The 21,976-nt window shown below is 44.0% G+C and overlaps 1 protein-coding gene across 1 annotated transcript in view; it reads left to right on the top strand.

Moving 5' to 3' along the window:
* Positions 1-21,976, top strand: part of LOC140198139 (uncharacterized) — a 153,258-nt gene that overhangs the window by 89,545 nt on the left and 41,737 nt on the right. Inside the window, exons 14-15 of the mRNA XM_072259099.1 lie at positions 6,885-6,977; positions 13,040-13,147. Of these exons, the coding sequence (XP_072115200.1) occupies positions 6,885-6,977; positions 13,040-13,147 (201 nt within the window). The remainder of the gene's footprint in view (positions 1-6,884; positions 6,978-13,039; positions 13,148-21,976) is intronic.

Below are 21,976 nucleotides of genomic sequence, written 5' to 3'. Positions count from 1 at the left end.
CCTGGGTGAGAACCATACATCCTCTTGAGAGAGGTTTAAAACCTGTACTGATACTGTACGACTACGAGAGTCAACGAGCATGGGAATAACTATTAGACCACCTGGTAGAGGGGTGTTAAGTGGCTGAGGTAACATCTTATGGTCACAACCAACATCTCCAGTGGCCTTCCTAGCCACAACGGTAACTACAATTCAGCAGGTATGTGCTCAGTATCTTTTCCTGATACTCGGACTATGGCTTTCTTTTCAGTAGTTCACATCTGCACTTTCTGGAAATCATCTCTCCAGCCAGAATCCACCTTTCCTTCGAGAGTCGTGTCAAATCCTGCGCAGACAAGTTGACAAGTAGACAAATTGTCTACATTGGCTTATAATGTTCATGCCTACAATGCATGGGACGGGTTGTTCAGTGCTAACAGGATCCCTGACAACTGGAGAGCCACAACTGGGTATCTTCATGGCCATCGCTTGAACCTCCAGCTATAGATACCCAAGGTAAGGAATATCAAGACTGTCAGTGGCTGTTAACCTAAGCCAGCCAGCAGTGGACAACATATCCTCACCCTCTCCATTCAAGTGTTCTCAAAAGAACTGCTCAGTCAGGGTGCTCACTTGACTACCTGTGTCTTACAGACAATGGACAGTGACACCTGATATCTGAAGCTCAACGACAGTACATGGTCCTCTGGCACGTTGCAGCGACTGGTCACGGGACGTCTGTACATTATCTGTGAGGTTGTCCCGAATTGCCCGACTCACAACAGCCTGAGGGCTGGAAGATGCCGGCTCTACATCCCTCGCACTTCACTTCTGTGGGCAATTTTTGACCACATCCCCCCCCCACCTGACACATGAAACATATTGGTTGCCCATCCTCTGTGAATCTCGGCTGCAGCTTGGGCCTACTGCTAATAGCATATGTAACACCTCTCTGTACAGTAAGATCTTTCACTGCTTGAGTCAACTCACTAGTGGCTTTGCCCTGCTCTGCGACTACTTTAAGGACATCGTCTAGAGTGACAGACTTGGATTCCTGAGCTTCAGGAGGTGAGCACTGTGCCTGGCTACTGCCACACTTTGACTTTACAGTCTTTGCGTTTCCTGAGGACTCTTAAAAACCACAGATAGAATAAAATAGAATAGAATAGAATACCCTTATTGTCATTGTTGTGGAGCAATGAAACACAGTTTAGCAGCTCAACGTTTTGCAGCATGACAAAGAATATATACATAAAATAAACTCTAAGACCTCAGGAGTGCAGTCCAAAATTAATAATATATGGATGGGGGGGTGGGACTATTGCACACCTGCCATTCCTGGAACTGTGATGCATTTAGCTGCCGCCGTCTTAGGAGGGGGGCAGGAGAAGGGAAGGGGGTGTTATACATTTCACTGCTTGTGGGTAGAAGCTGTTAAGGAGTCTCTTTGTTTTCGTCCTTAATGCTCTGTATCTCTTCCCAGAAGGTAGAGGGGAAAACAGGTGATGTCCAGGATGAGTGGGACCCTTTGAAATACAAGTACCCTTCTTTTGAAGTCTGCCAGTATAAATGTCTCTGAGGGAGTGTAATGTTGTGCCAATAACCCGCTCTGCTACCCTCACCACCCGCTGCAAGTCCTTCCTGTTCTGTTCTGTGCAGCTGGCAAACCACACTGCACAGCAATACGTCAGGAGGCTCTCTATAGTTGTCCGATAGAAGTTGATCAGCAGCTGATGAGGGAGGAGAGCGTGCTTTAGCTTCCTTAGGAAGTAGAGCCTCTGTTGGGCCTTCCCTACCTGATAAGAGATATAGGCAGTCCAGGTGAGGTCAGCCGAGATGTGGACGCCGAGGAACTTGAAACTCTCTACTCTCTCCACCTCTTTCCCGTATATGTGCAGAGCAGAGTGCTCGACGCATTTTGATTTCCTGCAGTCTACTATCAGCTCCTTGGTTTTTGTGATGTTCAAGTCCAGGTTATTATGACAACACCATTCTGTCAAATGCTGTACCTCCTCCCTATAGGCTGTCTCATCACAGTCTGATATGATACCTATTAGGGTGGTATCGTCAGCAAATTTGACAATGGTGTTGGTGGAGTGAATGGTAGAGCAGTCATGGGTGAAAAGAGAATCGAGGATGGGGCTGAGAACACACCCCTGTGGTGTACCGGTGTTCAGGATGAAAGTAGATGATGTGTGTTCTCCCATCCTGGCACTTTGGGGTCTGTTACTCAGAAAATCCAGTATCCATGAACACAGTGAACTGCCAAGGCCCAGGTTGCTCAATTTCTGCACCAGTTTATAGGGGATGACTGTATTAAAAGCTGAGCTGTAGTCCACAAAGAGCATTCTTACATAGGTGTTATCCTGATCCAGATTTGTAAGGGCTGTGTGGAGAGCTGTGATGACTGCATCCCCTGTCGATCGGTTTGCACAATATGCAAACTGGTATTTATCAAGGTCAGCAGGTATGGCAGACTTAATATAAGACAGTATGAATCTCTCAAAACATTTCATGATGATAGGAGTTAGAGCAACTCGGCAATAGTCATTAAGGCAGTTCACTGTACTTTTCTTTGGTATGGGTATTATTGTGGCTGACTTAAGGCAGGTGGGGACTACAGACTGTAGTAGCGAGAGGTTAAAAATGGTAGTAAATACTCCCACTAGTTGATCTGCGCAGTCCTTAAGAATCCTTCCGGTGACTCCATTTGGGCCAGCTGCTTTCCTCACATTGACTCCGCGCAGGGCAGATCTGACCTGGTGTTGGTGTAATTGTATAGGGTCATCCTTCTCTATTAGTGCTGACTGGATGCCAACTTCTCCACTCTGACTGTCAAAGTGAGAAAAGAACTGGTTCAGAGTGGCTGGCAGTGTCCTACCTGAGGAGTTTGTGACTGTCTAGCTGTCCTTGTAGCCAGTAAGAGTCTCCTCTCGCACTTCTAACTTCGAGGACCCAGGGTTATTCCGCACAAATCGGTGGAGCTCCCTTCAGGGGAAGGATCTCTGATCCCCTCTATAAATTGATCTCCGAGCACCACCCTTTCATTGGCCAGAGCATCAGGGGAACACTTCAGTTGGAAGTTAAGAGCTTGGGCTAGGACATGTGAAAACTCTTTTATGTCTTCACCCTCACACTGTTTGTGACTATAGAAGCTATGCAACAGCTGGGGTGCACTATGCTTGTCTCTAAAAGCCTCCCTGAGATAGGTGAACAAGTCATCAGCCTGGTCTTCACTGCACATCAGTGCTTCTTCTAGAGCTGCACCCCTGAGCAGTGACATTACAAAATCATACTGATCCTGGCCAGTCTAATTTCTAGCATGAAGTACACAATTGATTTCTTCAATAAAGTCATCAACAGACCCCCATCTTTCACAGCCCCCCCCCCCGTAAATGGAGCGATGTGTCTTTCCCTTGCAACGTATACAAAGGGCCTTTTGATTAACTTATCAACAGTTGCCATTGTTTCTTTGTGCCGACCACGCATCTCTCTAATTTGTTCATTGAAATCAGGTTCAGTTTGCTCATCCTCTGAATGTAACATTATGAGAACGCAAGTCCTTAAAAGGTCTCCACAACAAACCTGGAAAAGGAGTTGCTGACATCTCCTGCAGGAAACACGATGACTTCATGACCGCAGTTGCTCTGGATCACCGTCACAGTCCTACATCCTGGTTTCAGTCCCTGATGTCCCAACCCAGCATCAAGACTCTACCATGGTCTCCACGTGACACCGAATCACTGGAACATCTGTCCTGTCCTTCACCACTACCCTGTTATGTATTGTACATTGTACTGCATACAAAAATCAAAAACCCTCTAAACTGGCTTGGAATTACCCCACTGCTGCTACCAAATTTTGTATCCTGAGAAGAATACACAATCAGAACAACAAACACTTTTTCAGGTCTTTAATTTCTTTATCTGTTTGAGATACTTTAATGCAGAAAGGAACTATCAAAAGCTTAACTTCGGTCCACACACTTGTGTATCAGCTAGTTATGTATGCAGTATGAAAATAAATTAAACAAAATATACAAAACCAATACGGTAGTGACAATTCTAAAAAAAACGATACAAACAATATTAGAATCCCACCAACCCTGTACCTTGTACACAACATCAAAAATATGAATAAATACATCTCATCTTAACTAGGAGGTATATAAGCCAATGCAATATGGATAAAAATATAGCCTAAGACACAATTTTATACAAGACTTTGAAAAGACATTTTCTTACTAAGTGACATGATCAGAAACAAATATAGGCCTAGCATGTGAAATCTGTGCCTGTTTTTTTGCTGCACAAATACTCTTTTCTGGGTCAAACTTGAGATAAGCACAACACAGATTTCACCTTCAACTGAAATGAAAGTATCTCTGTTCTTGCTTGTATTGCTTGTTAAACAATAAAAAGCTTGCTGACACATGTAAAAAGTTGAGAACTGCAGCAAAATGTTCATTGCTTTCCTATGAATGGTAGGATACTCTTCTTTCACAGAAATCCATAACTTGTCCAGGGGCAGACCAGTAAATCTCACCTTGAGTGCTCGATCAGACTGCATCTCACAAAGTTCCTCCTTTTCTCTCAAAGTCAAGTTCTCAGGCTGAACAGAAGATTCAAAGAAAGGTTCTCTCACCTTGTCATACACTTGTGTTGAATGGGAGGAAAAATACTGTTCAATTTTGTTATTCCAGGGGGTGTGCAAATTTTACAAGTGCTACAACATGACATTAATTGGTTAAATTTGTTGACTCATCACCCTGGATAGAGAAGCTGTTGTTTTTCACTTTGTCACACAAAACCTCTTCAGCATCATGTGACATGTCATCAACACGTTGACTTATCGAACTGTTTGAGGGTGGTCGCCTTCTCGCCCGAACAAAATCCATGCTAGAGCCCATTCTCGAGCTACTATTTATGGACAACTGTGCTCGTCTCACTCACACAGAGGACATGCTACAGGCTGCAGTCACTCAGTTCACCAAGGCTGCAAGGGCTTTGGGGTTAACGGTCAGTCTGAAGAAAACAATGATCCTCCATCAGAAGCCCCCTTGTGGGGTTTACAACCCATCTCAGATCATCATTGACGACCCCCCTCTCACCACGTTTGAGCAGTTCACCTACCTGAGCAGTGTCATATCCAGTGACGCTACGGTAGTGAGGCATGTTGACAATCGACTTGCCAGAGGTAGCAGTGTCTTCAGATACCTCCAGGAACATGTGGAAGAACACCAGCTGTGTCTGTCCACAAAAATCCAGGTGTACAGAGCTGCTGTCATCACAACACTGCTATACGGCTTCGAAGCCTGGGTCTTGTACCGCAGGCAAATCCAGTTGCTCAGGTACTTCCATCAGTGCTGCCTCTGCTCCATCGTGGGGATCAGCTGACCGTATCGTGTCTCCAACAATGAGGTCCTGGAGAAGGCTCAACTTCCAAGCATTGAAGCCACTTTGCTGCTCAGGCAGCTCTGCTGGCCAGGCCACACGTCTCACATGGACAACTCCAGGTTACCGAAAGCTGTACTCTACAGAGAACTCCCTCAGGGAAAGAGAGATCCCCGTGTCCTGCACAAGAGGTACAAAGACCAACTTAAGCAGCAGCTCTCTCAGCCAAATATCGAGGTCAATGAGTGGTGGCAGCTGGCTTGTGACAGAGACCGCTGGGGAACACTGATCCACGGTGTAGCCAAGAGTTTTCAGGAACCCAGAAAAGCGACTGCTGAAGAGAAGAGAAGAGCAGGAAGGAAGCAGTAAGTTGTTTGTCACAGACTGGGCTCAATGGAATAGGACAACTTGGATCACCAGTCCATGTAAAACCCATTGATAAATAGCTTTCATTGCAGAGACAGTTTGTGTCCATTGTTGCACTAGTGCAGTGAAATGACTCAGAAGTTTGTAATTCAAAAATCACCACACTGGAACATCAGACAAGTCTGTAAACCACAGGGGTTAGTAAAATATAAAAATGAGTGAGTCCATTCAATGTTCTGAAAACAAACTTCACGCTCTTCATCAACCTACCGTCCTCCCCTCCATACAGTACAGGACTCAGCATTTATCAGTCTTCCGTCCTCCCCTCCGTGCAATACAACGCTCACTAATTATCAGCCTACAGTCCTCCCCTCCATGCAATACAGTTCTCAACAACTGTCAATGGCCAAATAAACACAGCCCTACTCTGCACTGCCACAAAAGTGACCCTTGGATCTTATGGTGAACAATCCCTCAGCCATGTATCACTGGTTCCCAATGGACTTCCTGGACAATCACTACCCTTATCCATGTTAAATGTCCCAGCATTTGGACAGTTCAGTCTGCACTCACATTGAGTTCACCTTTTTCTTGGACCAGAACACTGTTTGAAGCCTCGAGCATCTGGGTGTGGTGATGGTTCAGTCCTCAACAACAGAACAGGCTTCACAGTGCAACTTTAGTGCTGTAGCTGGGGCTGGGTATTGTCACCACAGGCAGAACCACGTCAACTGAAACCTTCACGATCTCTAGAATAACACAAAGCTGATTTGTAGTGGATTGTTACCTCATCTACTGGATATGTACACAGGGAGACTGCAATGTATCTGCCAATTCTGCATGTGCAGACACTCGATAAGGGATTACGGAAGTTATCAAATATGTGTTTGTTTGTGTTTTTCTGTTGTTTCCTGGATTCTCTGCTTGCTGTCAGTGTGAGAGAGATCTCTGGACTTTCTTCAGTCTAGTGTTCTGATTTCTGCTCCATTTCTGAACTGGTTGGGTTTCCCTTTGTTTAAGAAGCCTGACTGACTCAGGGTCCATCTTCATTACCAAGAACACATTGTAAATTGATGCTTATGTTGAATAATTTGTGTAGATCTGTTACTATGGCTTTCAAACTAATTAGTTTTCATTTATCCGAAGGCTTTTCTAGATTGAGAAGGTGGATATCTGTCTGTAATGTTGGCTTTCTCATTGTCATCGTCATTGCTACAATTTCCTGGACAGCGTTTAAAGGTATGTGCTGAAATATTATTCTGTATTTTCATGTAAATGATGAACTGGGTTCTCTGGAGTTTGGTTGGAATGGAGAGAGTATCTCAGTCAGGATGTTGTGAACTGCTTTACCAGGACCACCAGCACCTGAAGTCCTCAGTCCCACAGCTGAAGTCCTTTCCCACAGGGAGATCTGCTGGAGGTTTAGACTTTAATGGCATTTCACTGATGCTCATGGAACTGAAGACAAAATGTTGACCTGAGCAGACAGTTGCCTCAATGGGACAAGGCAGAGAGTGGGGATAATTTGCAGCAGATTACGTGGCTCATGTTGGGAGAATGTGACTAATGGTGTCCTGCAAGGATCTGTGTTTGGATTACAACTGTCTCAAATTGACTGAGCGGTGACAGGTTGCATGACCACATTTACCAATGAAGCAAGAAGTGGTAGCAGCTCTGTGGTCAACAGGGATTAATAGATGGGAATGAGCAAAACCAGGGATAAGTGCCACCCTACAGCCAGACTAATTCACGTGGGCATCCGGCTTCTAACATGTCCTTCATAGGTCTTGGAGACACAGAGGAATTTTGAGTCCCAAATTGCAGGAAGGAGAAATTGGTGTTTAAGGATTCTGATTTATGCTTATTGAGCAGAATTTTCAGAAACTAGGGCTGTGCTGAATGGATCTGAGACAGTTAAAGGGTGAAGTAGTTAAATTTTACAAGAAGTCAAATTTTACAAGAGAAAGAGCTTTGACCAGCAGCCGGTCCAGACATCAGAAGTTTGGAGAGGAGGGGACATCAATCTGGTTCATTTCTTGAGGATAAAAAGGCAGCAGCAGGTCACAGTTTCGTGACCAGTCGCCAATCAGTGTTTGGGATTGATTTGTGAGAGCAAGTTAAATGAAGGCAGGGACAAGAACAGTGTCCATCGTCTCAGTGGACATAGAGTGGTGGTCTTGAGACTTTAGCTCTTCGAGGCTTTGGCTCCTCAATGAGAGGCTTCACTCAGATAAGACAATGAAAAGTCAAACTTAAGTTTTTTTTTCTTCTCTTCTTTATATATGCCCAGTTAGAATGGTAGAGATGCCAGGCAGGATAGTGAAATGCTCCTCTTACATGATGTGGGAAGGCAGGGAGACCTCCAGTGTCTCTGGTGACTACAACTGGGAGAAGTGCATCCAGCTGCAGCTTCTAACAAACCGCGTTAAGGAATTGGAGCTGGAACTGGATGAATTCCAAATCATTCATGAGGCTGAGGGGGAGATAGATAGGACATAACAAGAAATAGTTACACCCAAGATGCAGGACACAAGAAACTGGGTGACAGTCAGGAAGGGGAAAGAGGTTAAGAAACCAGTGTAGAGTACCCCTGTGGCCATCCCCTTCAACAACAGGTATATCACTTTGGTGAGACCAATACAGAAGGGATGGTTTGTACCTGAACTGGAGAGGGAAGGTTTGTTAATGCTTCATGGTGGGATTTAAACTAGAGTTGCAGGGAGATGGGAACCAGAGTGCCAGAGCAGTTGGTGGAGAGGTTGTGGAGGCAGATGTTGGTAAGACCACAGATAAAGATAGAAATCAGGATTGAGCATGGTGTGACTAGTGTCCTGAGCTACAAATGTTTCAATGCAAGTAGTATTGCAGGAAAGGAGGATAACATTGGTGACCAGTGGTGTTCCACAGGGGTCTGTGTTGGGATCAATTCTTTTTACGTTATATGTCAATAATTTGGATGATGGAATTGATGGCTTTGTTACAAAGTTTGTAGATGATATGATGATAGTTGGATTAGCAGGTCGTTTTGAGAAAGTAGAGAAGCTACAGAAGGATTTAGAGAGATTAAGAGAATAGGCAAAGACACGACAGATGCAAGTGTATTGTCATGCTCTTTGCTGGAAGAAGTGAAAGGGCCTGTATTCACTGGAATTCAGAAGAATGAGGGGTGACCTCATTGAAACCTATTGAATGGTGAAAGCCCTTGATAGAGTGAATGTGGAGAGGATGTTTCCTATGGTGGGAGAGTCTAAGACCAGAGGGCACAGCCTCAGAACAGAGGGAGGTCCTTTTAGAACGGAGATGAGGAGGAATTTCTTCAGACAGAGAGTGGTGAATCTGTGGAATTCTTTGCCACATGCAGCTATAGAGGCCAAGTCTTTGTGTATGGCTTACTTAAGGAAGAGGCAGATCAATTCTAGATTGGTCAGGGCATGAAGGGACACAGGGAGAAGGCAGAGATTGGGGCTGAGAGGAAAATTGGATCAGCCATGGAAATGGCAGAGCAGACTCGATGGGCCAAATGCCTAATTCTGCTCCTATATCTTATGGTTTTATGATCTTAATAAAAGGTCACGGGGAGATAGAGAGTCCTGCTGCTGCTTGAGGGCATCTGGGACTGGGTAACTTGGGCCAGGAAATTTAATTGCAGAACATTGGTTTGTTCCAGTATTTTCCATCTGGGAATACCTTTTCCTGGAGTAATAAAGGAATAACACACATTGTACAAATGTAACTGGGCAGCCTCATGCCCCATCATTTCCATGTCAGGGACGAGGGATGTCATTCCCTGTGCAACGGAACTGCAGGGTAACTGTGTCATGTGTTTTTGGCCACCCCTGTAACTATTGGTTTCACTATGGCAGCTCTAAACTTGGACACCTGCAGCTAGTAATTATTGTGACCTATACAAAAAGGATGGATTGCACTGGAATCTGAGGGGGACCAATATCCTGGCGGGGAGGTCAGCTAATGCTGTTGGGGAGAGTTTAAACTCGAATTGCTGGGGGGTGGGAACTGAACTGAAGAGACGGAGGAAGGAGCGGTAGACTCACAAATGGAGAAAGCTTGTAGAAGTGTGAGACGGAGGATAGGCAGGTGATAGAGAACGGACACGCTCAGACTGATAGTCTGAGATGTGTCTATTTTAATGCAAGGAGTATTATGAACAAAGGGGATGAGCTTAGAGTGTAGATACTGTAAGTACTTGGAGCTATGATGTTGCGGCCATTACAGAGACTTGGATGCCTCGGGGGCAAGAATGGTTACTTGGAGTGCCAAGCCATAGATGTTTCAGAAAAGACAGAGGTGGGGGTGTGGCAGTGCTGATCAGAGATAGTGTCACGGCTGCAGAAAAGGAGGAAGTCATGGAGGGATTGTCTGTGGAGTCTCTGTGGGTGGAAGTTAGGAACAGGAAGGGGTCAATAACTCTACTGGGTGTTTTTGATAGACCATCCAAAAGTAACAGGGACATCGAGGAGCAGGTAGGGAGACAAATTCTGGAAAGGTGTAATAATAACAGGGCTGTTGTGGTGGGAGATTTTAATTTCCCAAATGTTGATTGTCATCTCCCTAAAGCAAGGGGTTTAGATGGGGTGGAGTTTGTTAGGTGTGTTCAGGAAGGTTTCTTGACACAATATGTAGATAAACCTAAAAGAGGAGAGGCTGTACTTGATCTGGTATTGGGAAAGGAACCTGGTCAGGTGTCAGAACTCTCAGTGGGAGAGAATTTTGGAGATAGTGATCAAAATTCTATCTTCTTTACCGTAGAATTGGAGAGTGATAGGAACAGAGAATTTAGGAAAGCGTTTAATTAGAGTAAGGGGAAATATGAGGTGATCAGACTAGAACTTGGAAGCATAAATTGGAAACAGATGTTCTCCGGGTATTGTACGGCAGAAATGTGGCAAATGGTCAGGCGATGTTTGCGTGGTACGTTCCAATGAGACTTGTAAAGGATGGTAGGGTACAGGAAGCATGGTGTAGAATGGCTGTTGTAAATCTAGTCAAGAAGAAAAGAAGAGCTTACGAAAAGTTCAAAAAACTAGGTAATGATGGAGATCTTGAAGATAATAAGGCTAGCAGGATAGAGCTTAAGAATGAAATTAGGAGAGCCAAAAGGGGCCAGGACAGGATTAAAGAAAACCTCAAGGCATTCTACAGGTATATGAGCAAGACGATAAGATTTGAGAGAATAGGACCAATCAAGTGTGACAGTGTAAAAGTGTGTATGGAACCGTAGGAGACAGCAGAGATACTTAATGAATACTTTGCTTCAGTATTCACTTCAGTAGAGGATCTTGGCGATTGTAGGGATGACTTACAGTGGACTGAAAAGCTTGAACATGTAGATAATAAGAAAGAGGATGTGCTGGAGCTTTTGGAAAGCATCAAATTGGATAAGTCACCGGGACAGGATGAGATGTACCCCAGGCTACTGTGGGAGGCAAGGGAGGAGATTGCTGAGCCTCCGGCGATGATCTTTGCATCATCAATGGGGATGGGAGAAGTTCTGGAGGATTGGAGGGTTGTGGATGTTGTTCCCTTATTCAAGAAAGGGAGTAGAGATAGCCCAGGAAATTATAGACCAATGAGCCTTACTTCAGTGGTTGGTAAGTTGATAGAATAGATCCTGAGAAGCAGGATTTATGAACGTTTAGAGAGGCATAATATAATTAGGAATTGTCAACATGGCTTTGTCAAAGGCATATCATGTCTTATGAGCCTGATTGAATTTTTTGAGGATGTGACTAAACACATTGATGAGGGTAGAGCAGTAGATGTATGTGGATAGTGTGGAGGGCTCTCAGAGGTGGGTCAGTTTGGTCGGTCAAATATGATAGCAGAATATAAGTATTAACGTTAAGACTCTTGGCAGTGGAGGATCAGAGGGATTGTGGGTTCTGAGTCCATAGGACACTCAAAGCTGCTACGCAGCTTGACTCTGTGGTTAAGAAGGCATACAGTGCATTAGCCTTAATCAATCGTGGGATTGAGTTTAGGAGCCAAGAGGTAATGTTGCAGCTATTCAGATCCCACTTAAATTACTGTGTTCAGTTTTGGTCGCCTCACTACAGGAAGGATGTGGAAACAATAGAAAGGGCGCAGAGGAGACTTACAAGGATGTTGCCTGAATTGGGGAGCATGCCTTATGAGAATAGGTTGAGTGAACTCAGCCTTTTCTCCTTGGAGCGTCGTCGGATGAGAGGTGATCTGATATAGGTGTATAAGGTGATGAAAGGCATTGATCGTGTGGATAGTCAGAGCCTTTTACCCAGGGTTGAAATGGCTAGCATGAGAGGACATAATTTTAAGGTGCTTGGAAGTAGGTACAGAGGAGATGTCAGGGGTAAGTTTTTATGCAGAGACTGGTGAGTGCATGGAATGGGCTGATGGCGATGGTGGTGTTGGCATTCCCTGTGTGACACTCCCCTCTAGTGGAAAGGCGGGGAAACTGTACCATGTGTTTTTGGCCACCCCTGTAACAATTGGTTTCACTATCGCAGCTCTGAACTGGGACACCTGCAGCTATTAATTACTGACCTTCATCCCTCAGGGCTCCCAAACACCCTGACAACAACCATTTATTCTGCCGGTGCTGATTTTCTTTCCCCTTCCCTCCATTCCTTCCCGTGACTCTGCTGATTCTCTCTGTTTTAGTTTTACCATTTGAGTGAGCGTGGTGTAAATTTCCCAGATCTGTATCTGGATCCCAGGGGTTCTGGTCTCAATCCCCATCCCCACAAAGCCTCCGTAACACTGGCCGTGTGGAGCTGGGTCATTTGTCAGCCATGAACAGTTCGAGGGACTAAATCACCTGCTCCTGGAATTAAAACCTGAATCTGCTGGGAATCCTCAGCAAGTAGCAGGTGAAGCACGGACAAGAAATAGGTTGCAGGGAAATAGGGGGGTGGTTGGGAATGGGGTTGATGAGATTTGCTCTGAGAACTGACAAAGTGTCAGTGACGTCCCTCTGTATCGTGAGGAAATATGAAACCAGCATCACTCATCAGCTTGTCGGTTTCTGTCACACTGCTTTTTGTTCAGCCTTGCTCAGTATAAACCACGTTCCACATTCCCTCCAACACTGACTGCACGAGATCATTGGCAGAGATCTGCTCTTGAACAGAGTGTGATGAAAGGTGCTGTGAAATTGGAGAAGTTCACTGCTGTCCTCTTCACAGGAAATTAGCTGAGTTTTTCAGTTCATGTGGGCATCAGCCTTCTGTTCAAGAGGCAGCATTCTCTCCTCTTATGACCTTGATCTGGTTACAGATACAGTTATTCAATGTTTTTAATTGCAGGCCTCAGACGAGAGGATGTAGGAGTTGCCGTTACATCGATGGTGGGGCTGGTGTTTTCTACAGCATATGCTATTATATTCATGTGCTGGTCAAGGAAAAAATACCCAGGTACCTGTTATTGTCTAACTTGCATTTCAGCAGAAATACCAAGTGACTCACGTTGACAAAATGAACTCCTCCCCACACACTCCACGCCCATCCCCACAGAGTCTCTGGATTCCTGTGGCATCCGGAATGCAATTCTCCTACATGATTGACAGGTTGAGATATGAAGTGGTGACACAGAATGTCTGGAGTTGTTCTGGAGTCAACTTCGACCCAACTTCAGAGGGGGTTTTGGGAGAAGTCAAGTCAAGTCAGGTCAAGTCACGTTTATTCTCATTTCAACCATAACTGCTGATACAGTACATAGTAGAAATGAAACAACATTCTTTCAGGACCATGGTGCTACCTGAAACAACACAAAACTACACTAGAATATGTGAAACAACACAAAACTACATTAGACTTCAGACCGACACAGGACTACATAAAGTGCACAAAACAGTGCAAGACAGTACAATAATTAATAAACAAGACAATAGGCACAATAGAGGACAATTTACAATCTAATAATAAATGATGTAAATGTAAATGTAAACAATGTTATAGCTGGAATTGAGAAAGAAATGAGCAAAAATTGCAAAGGGAGTGGAGTGGTTTTCAGTTGAGAGAGAGTGCGTGTGTGTGTGTGTAGGTTGATGTCAGACTAGACTCTGGGAATTGAGGAGTCTGATGGCTTGGGGGAAGAAAACTGTTACACAGTCTGGTTGTGAGAACCCGAATGCTTTTGCCAGATGGCCGGAGGGAGAAGAGTTTGTATGATGGATGCGTGGTGTCCTTCACAATGCTGTTAGCTTTGCGGATACAGCGTGTGGTGTAAATGTCTGTAATGGCGGGAAGAGAGACCCCGATGATCCCTTCAGCTGATCTCACTATCCGCTGCAGAGTCTTGCAATCGGAGACCGTGCAATTTCCGAACCAGGCAGTAATGCAGCTGCTCAGGATACTCTCGGTACATCCTCTATAGAATGTGGTGAGGATTGGGGGGTGGGGGTGGTGGGAGATGGGCTTTTCTCAGACTTCGCAGAAAGTAGAGACGCTGCTGGGCTTTCTTTACTATGGAGCTGGTGTTGAGGGACCAGGTGAGATTCTCCGCCAGGTGAACACCAAGAAATTTAGTGCTCTTAACGAGCTCTACGGAGGAGCCGTCAATGTTCAGCGGAGAGTGGTTGCTCCATGTCCTCCTGAAGTCAACAACCATCTCTTTTGTTTTGTTCACACTCAGGGACAGGTTGTTGCCCCTGAGGAGGGAGTGTCATAGAAAAATACAACACAGAATCGAGACCTGTTGGCCCATCTAGTCCATGCCAAACCATTTAAACTCCCATTGACCTGCACCAGGACCATAGCTCCCGTACCCCTGCTGTCCATGTACCAATCCAAACTTCTCTTCAACGTTGAAATCAAGCTTGCATGCTCCATTTGTGCTGACAGCTTCTTCCATGTTCTCACGACTTTCTTGTTCCCCTTCAACTTTCACCTTTCACTCTTAACCTGTGAACTCTTGATTGAAGTCCCACCTGACATCAGTGGAAAAGGCCTGTTTGCATTTACCCTGTCTGTACCCCTGATAATTGCGTGTGCCTCTGTCAAATCTCCTCTCGATATTCTATATTCCAGGGAATATAATCCTAACCTGTTCAATCTTTCCATGTCACTCAGGTCTCTCAGAGTGTAAATTTCCTCTGCACTCTTTCAACCTTGTTTACATCTTTCCTGTAGGTAGGTGACCAAAACTGCACGCAATACTCCAAATTAGTCCTCACCAACGTCTTATACAACTTCAACATAGCATCTCATCTCCAGTACTCAGCACTTTGATTTATGAAGGTCAAAGTGCCAAAAACTGTCTTTTTGACCCTATCTACCTGTGACTCCACTTTCAATGAATTATGGACCTGTATTCCCAGATCCCCTTGTTCTACCACACTCCTCAGTGTAAAACCTACCCTGGATGGTCCAACCGAAGTGCAATACCTCACACTTGTCTGCATCAAATTCCATCTGCCATTTTTCAGCCCATTTTACCCCTTCCTCATGCCACTCTACCAGGGATAGGGTCCCTCTTGTCCTCACCTACCACCTTGCCAGCCTCCGTGTTCAGCACATAACTCTCTGGAACTTACGCCATCTCCAACAGGATCCCACCACCAAGCACATCTTTCCCTCCACCCCACCCTGTCATTTTCTGCTTTCCGCAGGGATCGGTCCCTATGCAACTCCCTTATCCATTCATCCCTCCCCACTGATCTCCCTCTTGGCACTTATCCTTGCAAGTGGAACAAGTGCTTCACCTGCCCCTACCCCTCCTCCCTCACTACTATTCAGGGCCCCAAACAGTCTTTTCAGGTGAGGCGACACTTCACCTGTGAGACTGTTAGGGTCATATACTGTATCCGGTGCTCCCGGTGTGGCCTCCTTTATATCGGTGAGACCTGACGTAGATTGGGAGCCCGTTTCACCGAGCATCTACGCTCCATCTTCCAGAAGAAATGGGATCTCCCAGTGGCCACCCATTTAATTCCACTTCCCATTCCCATTCCGATATGTCAATCCATGGCCTCTTCTAGTCCATTTAATTCCACTTTCCATTCCCATTCTGATATGTCAATCCATGGCCTCCTCTAGCCCATTTAATTCCACTTCCCATTCCCATTCTGATATGTCAATCCAGGGCCTCCTCTAGTCCATTTAATTCCACTTCCCATTCCCATTCCGATATGTCAATCCATGGCCTCCTCTAGTCCATTTAATTCCACTTCCCATTCCCATTCCGATATGTCAATCCATGGCCTCCTCTAGTCCATTTAATTCCACTTACCTTTCCCATTCCCATATGTCAATCCATGGCCTCCTCTAGTCCATTTAATTCCACTTCCCATTCCCATTCCGATATGTCAATCCTTGGCCTCCTGTAGTCGTGCTGAGGCCACACTCAGGTTGGAGGAACAACACCTTATATTCCGTCTGGATAGCCTCCAACCTGATGTCATGAACATTGATTTCTCAAACTTACGGTAACGTCCTCCACTCTCCTTTACCATTCCCCATCCCCTTTTCCCTCTCTCACCTTATCTCCTTCCCTGCCCATCGCCTCCCTCTGGTTCTCCTCTTCCCTTTTCTTTCTTCCCTGGCCTTCTGTTATCTCCTATCGGACTCCCCCTTCTCCGGCCCTGTATCTCTTTCACCACTCAACTTCCCGGCTCTTTACTTCATCCCTCTCCCTCCCGGGTTTCACCTATCAGCTTGTGTTTCTATCTCCCCTCCCCCACCTTTTAAATCTACTCCTCATTTTTTTTCTCCAGTCCTGCCAAAGGGTCTCGGCATGAAATGTCGACTGTACTTTTTTTCCATAAATGTTGCCTGGCCTGTTGATTTCCTCCAGCATTTTGTGTGTATTGCTTGGACTTCCAGCATCTGCAGCTTCTCTCTTGTTTGCACCAGCAATGAACCTCCTTTCTTCTCGTAACCAGGACTCAGTATCTCTGGAAGAGCAAGGTTCCCTACACCTGTTAACTTTACCTTTTATTCTGACAGTCACATACATGGTTAGCACTTTCAAAATTTCCTTTTTGAAGATCTCCCACTTACCAAGTATGTTTTTGCCAGAAAACAGCCTGTTCCAGTACATACTTGCCAGATCCTTTCTGATACCATCAAAGTTGGCCTTTCTAAAATTTAGAATCACAACTCGTGAACCAGTCCCATCTTTTTGCAAATTTGCTTTGAATCTAATGGCATTGTGATCACTAAGTGCAAAGTGCTCACCTACACAAACTTCTATCACCTGCCCTGTCTCATTCCAGAAGAACAAATTAAGTATCACACATTCCCAAGGCATTCTGCAAGTATGTGAAGAGCAAGAGGATAAGATGTGGGAGAATAGGACCAATCAAGTGTGACAATGGAAAACTGGGATAACAGAGGTTCTTAATGAATACCTTGCTTCAGTATTCACTTCGCAAGATGATCTTGGCGATTGTACGGATGACTTGCAGCAGACTGAAAAGCTTGAGCATGTAGATATTAAGGAAGAGGATGCACTGGAGCTTTGGGAAAGCATCAAGTTGCATAAGTCACCGGGACTAGACAGGATGTACCCCAGGCTACTGTGGGAGGTGAGGGAGGAGATTGCTGAGCCTCTGGCAATGATCTTTGCATCATCAATGAGGACGGGAAAGTTTCCAAAGGATTGGAGGGTTGCGGATGTTGTTCCCTTACTCAAGAAAGGGAGTAGGGATAGCCCAGGAAATTATGGACCAGTAAGTCTCACCTCAGTGGTTGGTAAGTTGATGGAGAAGATCCTGAGAGGCAGGATTTATGAACATTTGGAGAGGCATAATATGATTATGAATAGTCAGCTTGTCTTTGTCAAAGGCAGGTCGTGCCTTACAAGCCTGATTGAATTTTTTGAGGATGTGACTAAACTCATTGATGAAGGTAGAGCCGTAGATGTAGTGTATATGGATTTCAGCAAGACATTTGATACGGTACCCCATGCAAGGTTTATTGAGAAAGTATGGAGCCATGGGATCCAAGGGGACATTGCTTTGCGGATCCAGAACTGGCTTGCCCACAGAAGCCAAAGAGTGGTTGTAGAAGGGGGTGCAAAACTGGGCTGAGAAGTGGCAGATGGAGTTCAACCCCGCTAAGAGTGAGGTGGTTCATTTTGGTAGGTCAAATATGATGGCAGAATATAGCATTAATGGCAAGACTCTTGGCAGTGTGGAGGATCAGAGGGATCTTGGGGTCCAAGTCCATAGGACACTCAAAGCTGCTACGCAGGTTGACTCTGTGGTAAGAAGGCGTACGGTGCATTGGCCTTCATCAATTGTGGGATTGAGTTTAAGAGCCAAGAGGTAATGTTGCAGCTATATAGGACCCTGGTCAACCCCACTTGGAGTACTGTGCTCAATTCCGGTCACCTCACTACAGGAAGGACGTGGAAACCATAGAAAGGGTGCAGAGATTTACAAGAATGTTGCCTGGATTGAGGAGAATGCCTTATGAGAATAGGTTGAGTGAACTTGGCCTTTTCTCCTTGGAGCGATGGAGGATGAGAGGTGAGCTGATAGAGGTGTACAAGATAATGAGATGCATTGATCATGTGGATAGTCAGAGGCTTTTTCCCCAGGGCTAAAATGGCTAGCACGAGAGGGCAGAGTTTTAAATGTGGTTGGAAGTAGGTACAGAGGAGAAGTCAGGGTTAAGTTTTTTTTACACAGAGAGTGGTGAGTGCGTGGAATGGGCTGCCGGTGGTGGCGGTAGAGGTGGAACGATAGGGTCTTTTAAGAGACTCCTGGATGGATACGTGGAGCTTAGACAAATAGAGGGCTATGGGTAAAGCCTAGGTAGTTCTGAGGTAAAGACATGTTCGGCACAGCTTTGTGGGCTGAAGGGCCTGTATTGTGCTGTAGGTTTTCTATGTTTCTATGTGTGCACCCCCGCTAAGTATTCCTGACTCTCCTGAACAGTCAAAGAATAGCAAAGGTATTGCCCGGCAAAGGAGTTTACGCTGGCCAGGCGTTCCTCGTTGTCCCGATACACTTGCCACGTGTTTCACACAGGGTTGCTTACTCTTGTATCTACGGTGGTTATTCTTCAAAGTTACTGCTACCAGCATACAGTAAGCATCCAGTTTTATTTCAATTCCTTATCAATTCAATTATCACATTCCAGTGTCATTGGCCACAGGTCATGTATCTGTTCTTTAACACCTTGTTATTGGCTCTGCTCCAAGCCAGCATCAATTTATTGCCCTCTTCCCATCAAATGACAGTCAATAATTTATAGCTCTTTGCTCTCAATCAACCATGAGATCAAATCACTTCAGGCAGGCACCAAACCCAACATTCACAAACTTACATATTACATCCAACCAAAGGACATCTCACAAATAACTTCGTATTTGGAAATGATCTCCAGTCCAGAAGATTACCTGAAGTATCATTGTGTCTTCTTTAAAACATTGATCAAGCTCAGCACGACAAGCTCACAAAATGGAGAATAGAGTGTCTTCACAAAATGGCAGCCTCCATCCCAAACATGCAGCAAGAACAAAGGCAATTAGTCTCTCTGCTTCCTCTGTCCTTGATTCCTTTGACTTGACTGATTTGTAGGTTGTCATTCTTTCTGGTCAAAAGTCCAGTCTTGTCAAACCTCAAATAAACAGAATCATCATGACGTGACTTTAACATAATCCTCAAACATGAGGAAATCTGCAGATGCTGCAAGTTCAAGCAGCACACACAAAAATTGCTGGTGAATGCAGCAGGCGAAGCAGAATCTATAGGAAGAGGTACAGTCAACGTTTCTGGCCGAAACCCTTTGTCAGGACTAACTGAAAGAAGAGATAAACACAAAATAATGGAGGACCGCCCCTGTCTGCCAATGGAGTAGCAGTATTTTTCTGCTGCTCTTAGTGTTCTTTCTTTCCCCCTAGTTTAAGCTTTGAATTTAAAATTTTTACTTGTTGATTCTTGAGGGTGATCAATATGTCTATATCTACAAGAAGTGGGAAGAATTTACCTGAACCTAGTGATAAAGGTAATGGGAAAGGAAAGGTGCAAAAGGAAAGATCTGATGAAATGCCATCGTGGGCTGAAGATATCGTTCGGACACTGAATTCAATTAAGGATCAGAATGGATCAATTAAAGACCAACTGGAAAAGAATAGTAATGAAATGAAGTCATTTCTGGGAAAACTTAAAGACCTGGAAACTCAAGTTATTTCACACGAAGAGGAATTGAAGATAACTAAGCAAAAGCTGTCAGAAGCTACAACTTGTTTGGAAATATATCAAAATAAGATTATAGACCTGGAAACTAGGTCTCGACGAAGGAATATAAGAATTGTTGGGCTGCAGGAAGGAGCTGAAGATGGAGATCTAACGGCTTACTTTGGTAAGCTTTTCCACACTTTATTTCCTACCATTCTATCAAAGCCGCCTGCTATAGAAAAGGCACACAGGGTGTTTATCTCGAAATCGAAGGACTCTAGTAAACCAAGATCTGTTCTGGTTTGCTTTCATCACTTTAAAATTAAAGATCAAATAATACGACAGGGAAGAAAACAGAGAGTTTTTAGATTTATGGAATCTGAGCTCCGCTTCTACGAAGATTATCCAAGAGAGATAATGGATCAAAGATCAAAATTTGCCCTGGCAATGAAACAAGCATATGATAAGAATCCTTTCCCTTCTCTGAGGTATTCAACAAGACTTAAAATTTTCCCTCCTAATTCTCCTCCTTGTACTTTTTTGATCCAAAAGCTGCACTGGATTTTCTTCAGGCTTTGCCTGCGGCTGTCACTGACACCGCTGTTGAATGATCCATCTGAAAGGCTGTTTGGCTATTTGTATATTATTCGCATTTTGGAAAGAAGATTTATGAAGATCACTTGTATATTTCATCGAGAGACTAATTAAAGAACATGGGGAGTTGTTCTTTATTGCATACTATTGGTTTTCCTTTGGAAAGATTTATGGTTTAAGTATCTGTACTCAAATGATCTCTGGACATTTTATGACTGAGGGAAGAAGATAAGGTGATTTGTTCCTTTAATTTAATACTTCGTAGCTAATTAGTAGTTTTTCCTACTAATAGGGCTTCTTGTATATTTTCTGTTCTATTATAACATTTTATAATTGAATTTAAAGCTTTTTTAGGGAATTAATATTAAACTTAAACATGGCGCTGGTTTTTCTCTCTAAGAGATAACATTATTTTGGTTCTTTCTTGTTTATCGGTCGATGGAATGTAAATACCTTTTTTTCCTGAGACTTTATTGTCTTTTTCACAAGGTCACTCTACTTTGTTACTAACTGGGGGGAGGGAAGGAAAACACAGACAGAGCAGTCAGCAGCTTTGAATTCTATTGTAGATCGCTTGCCTTTTTCGGGTTTCCTGGTGTGGGTGAGTGGGTTTACAGTTAGTTTTTTCCCATTGGGTGGTTCCGGAGCATGCGTGTTTTTTATTTGGTTGTATTCTTCATCACCGCCATCTTTGATCATCCTGCATTGGTATGTGCTTTGTGCATGTATAAAGTAGAATGAAATTATAGTATGCTGTTCAAACGGATTAATATAATAAGTTGGAATGTACGTGGTTGGAATCATCCTATTAAACGAAAGAAGACTTTTAAATTTATTAACTGATTCCAACCTGATATAATTTTTGCTCAAGAGACACATATCAGGGCGGGAGATCAAAACAGATTTTTTAGATGGTGGAATGGTTTGCAATTCCACTCTACTTCTCAGAGTAAAACAAAAGGCGTGTCTATGTTTATTAAACCTAATATATTTATTCAAGAGGATATTGAATCAGATTCTAATGGTAGATTTTTAATTGTTAAAGGAACAATCTGTAACAGAAAAGTTGTTTTGGTTAATTTGTATGGTCCTAACTTAGATGATCCTTCTTTTTTAAAAAAGGTATTTGCTTTACTGCCTGATTTCAATGAATATATGCTGATAATGGGTAGGGATTTTAATTGCTGCCTAAATCCTATGATTGATAAGAGCTCAACCAATCAGCGACTTCCAAATCGATCCACGTCATTTATTAATTCCTTTTTGATTGATTTTGGGTTGATTGATTTGTGGAAGTATCTTCATCCTGATAATAGAGAATATTCTTTCTTCTCACATGTTTATAAAAAATAATCGAGGATCGATTATATTATATTATAATCGATCCCCGCTTCTTGCCTAGTGTTAAAACTTGCGAATATGACGCTATTGCTATGTCTTATCATGCGCCTCTGAGTTTGTCTTTTGAATTTGATGATGTCATTCTTCCCCACCCACCTTGGCGCATGTCTCAGACATTATT

This window comes from Mobula birostris, chromosome 5 (assembly GCF_030028105.1).
Source record: "Mobula birostris isolate sMobBir1 chromosome 5, sMobBir1.hap1, whole genome shotgun sequence".
In the NCBI taxonomy this organism is placed as follows: Eukaryota; Metazoa; Chordata; class Chondrichthyes; order Myliobatiformes; family Myliobatidae; genus Mobula; species Mobula birostris.
This window is presented reverse-complemented; position numbering and strand designations above follow the sequence as displayed.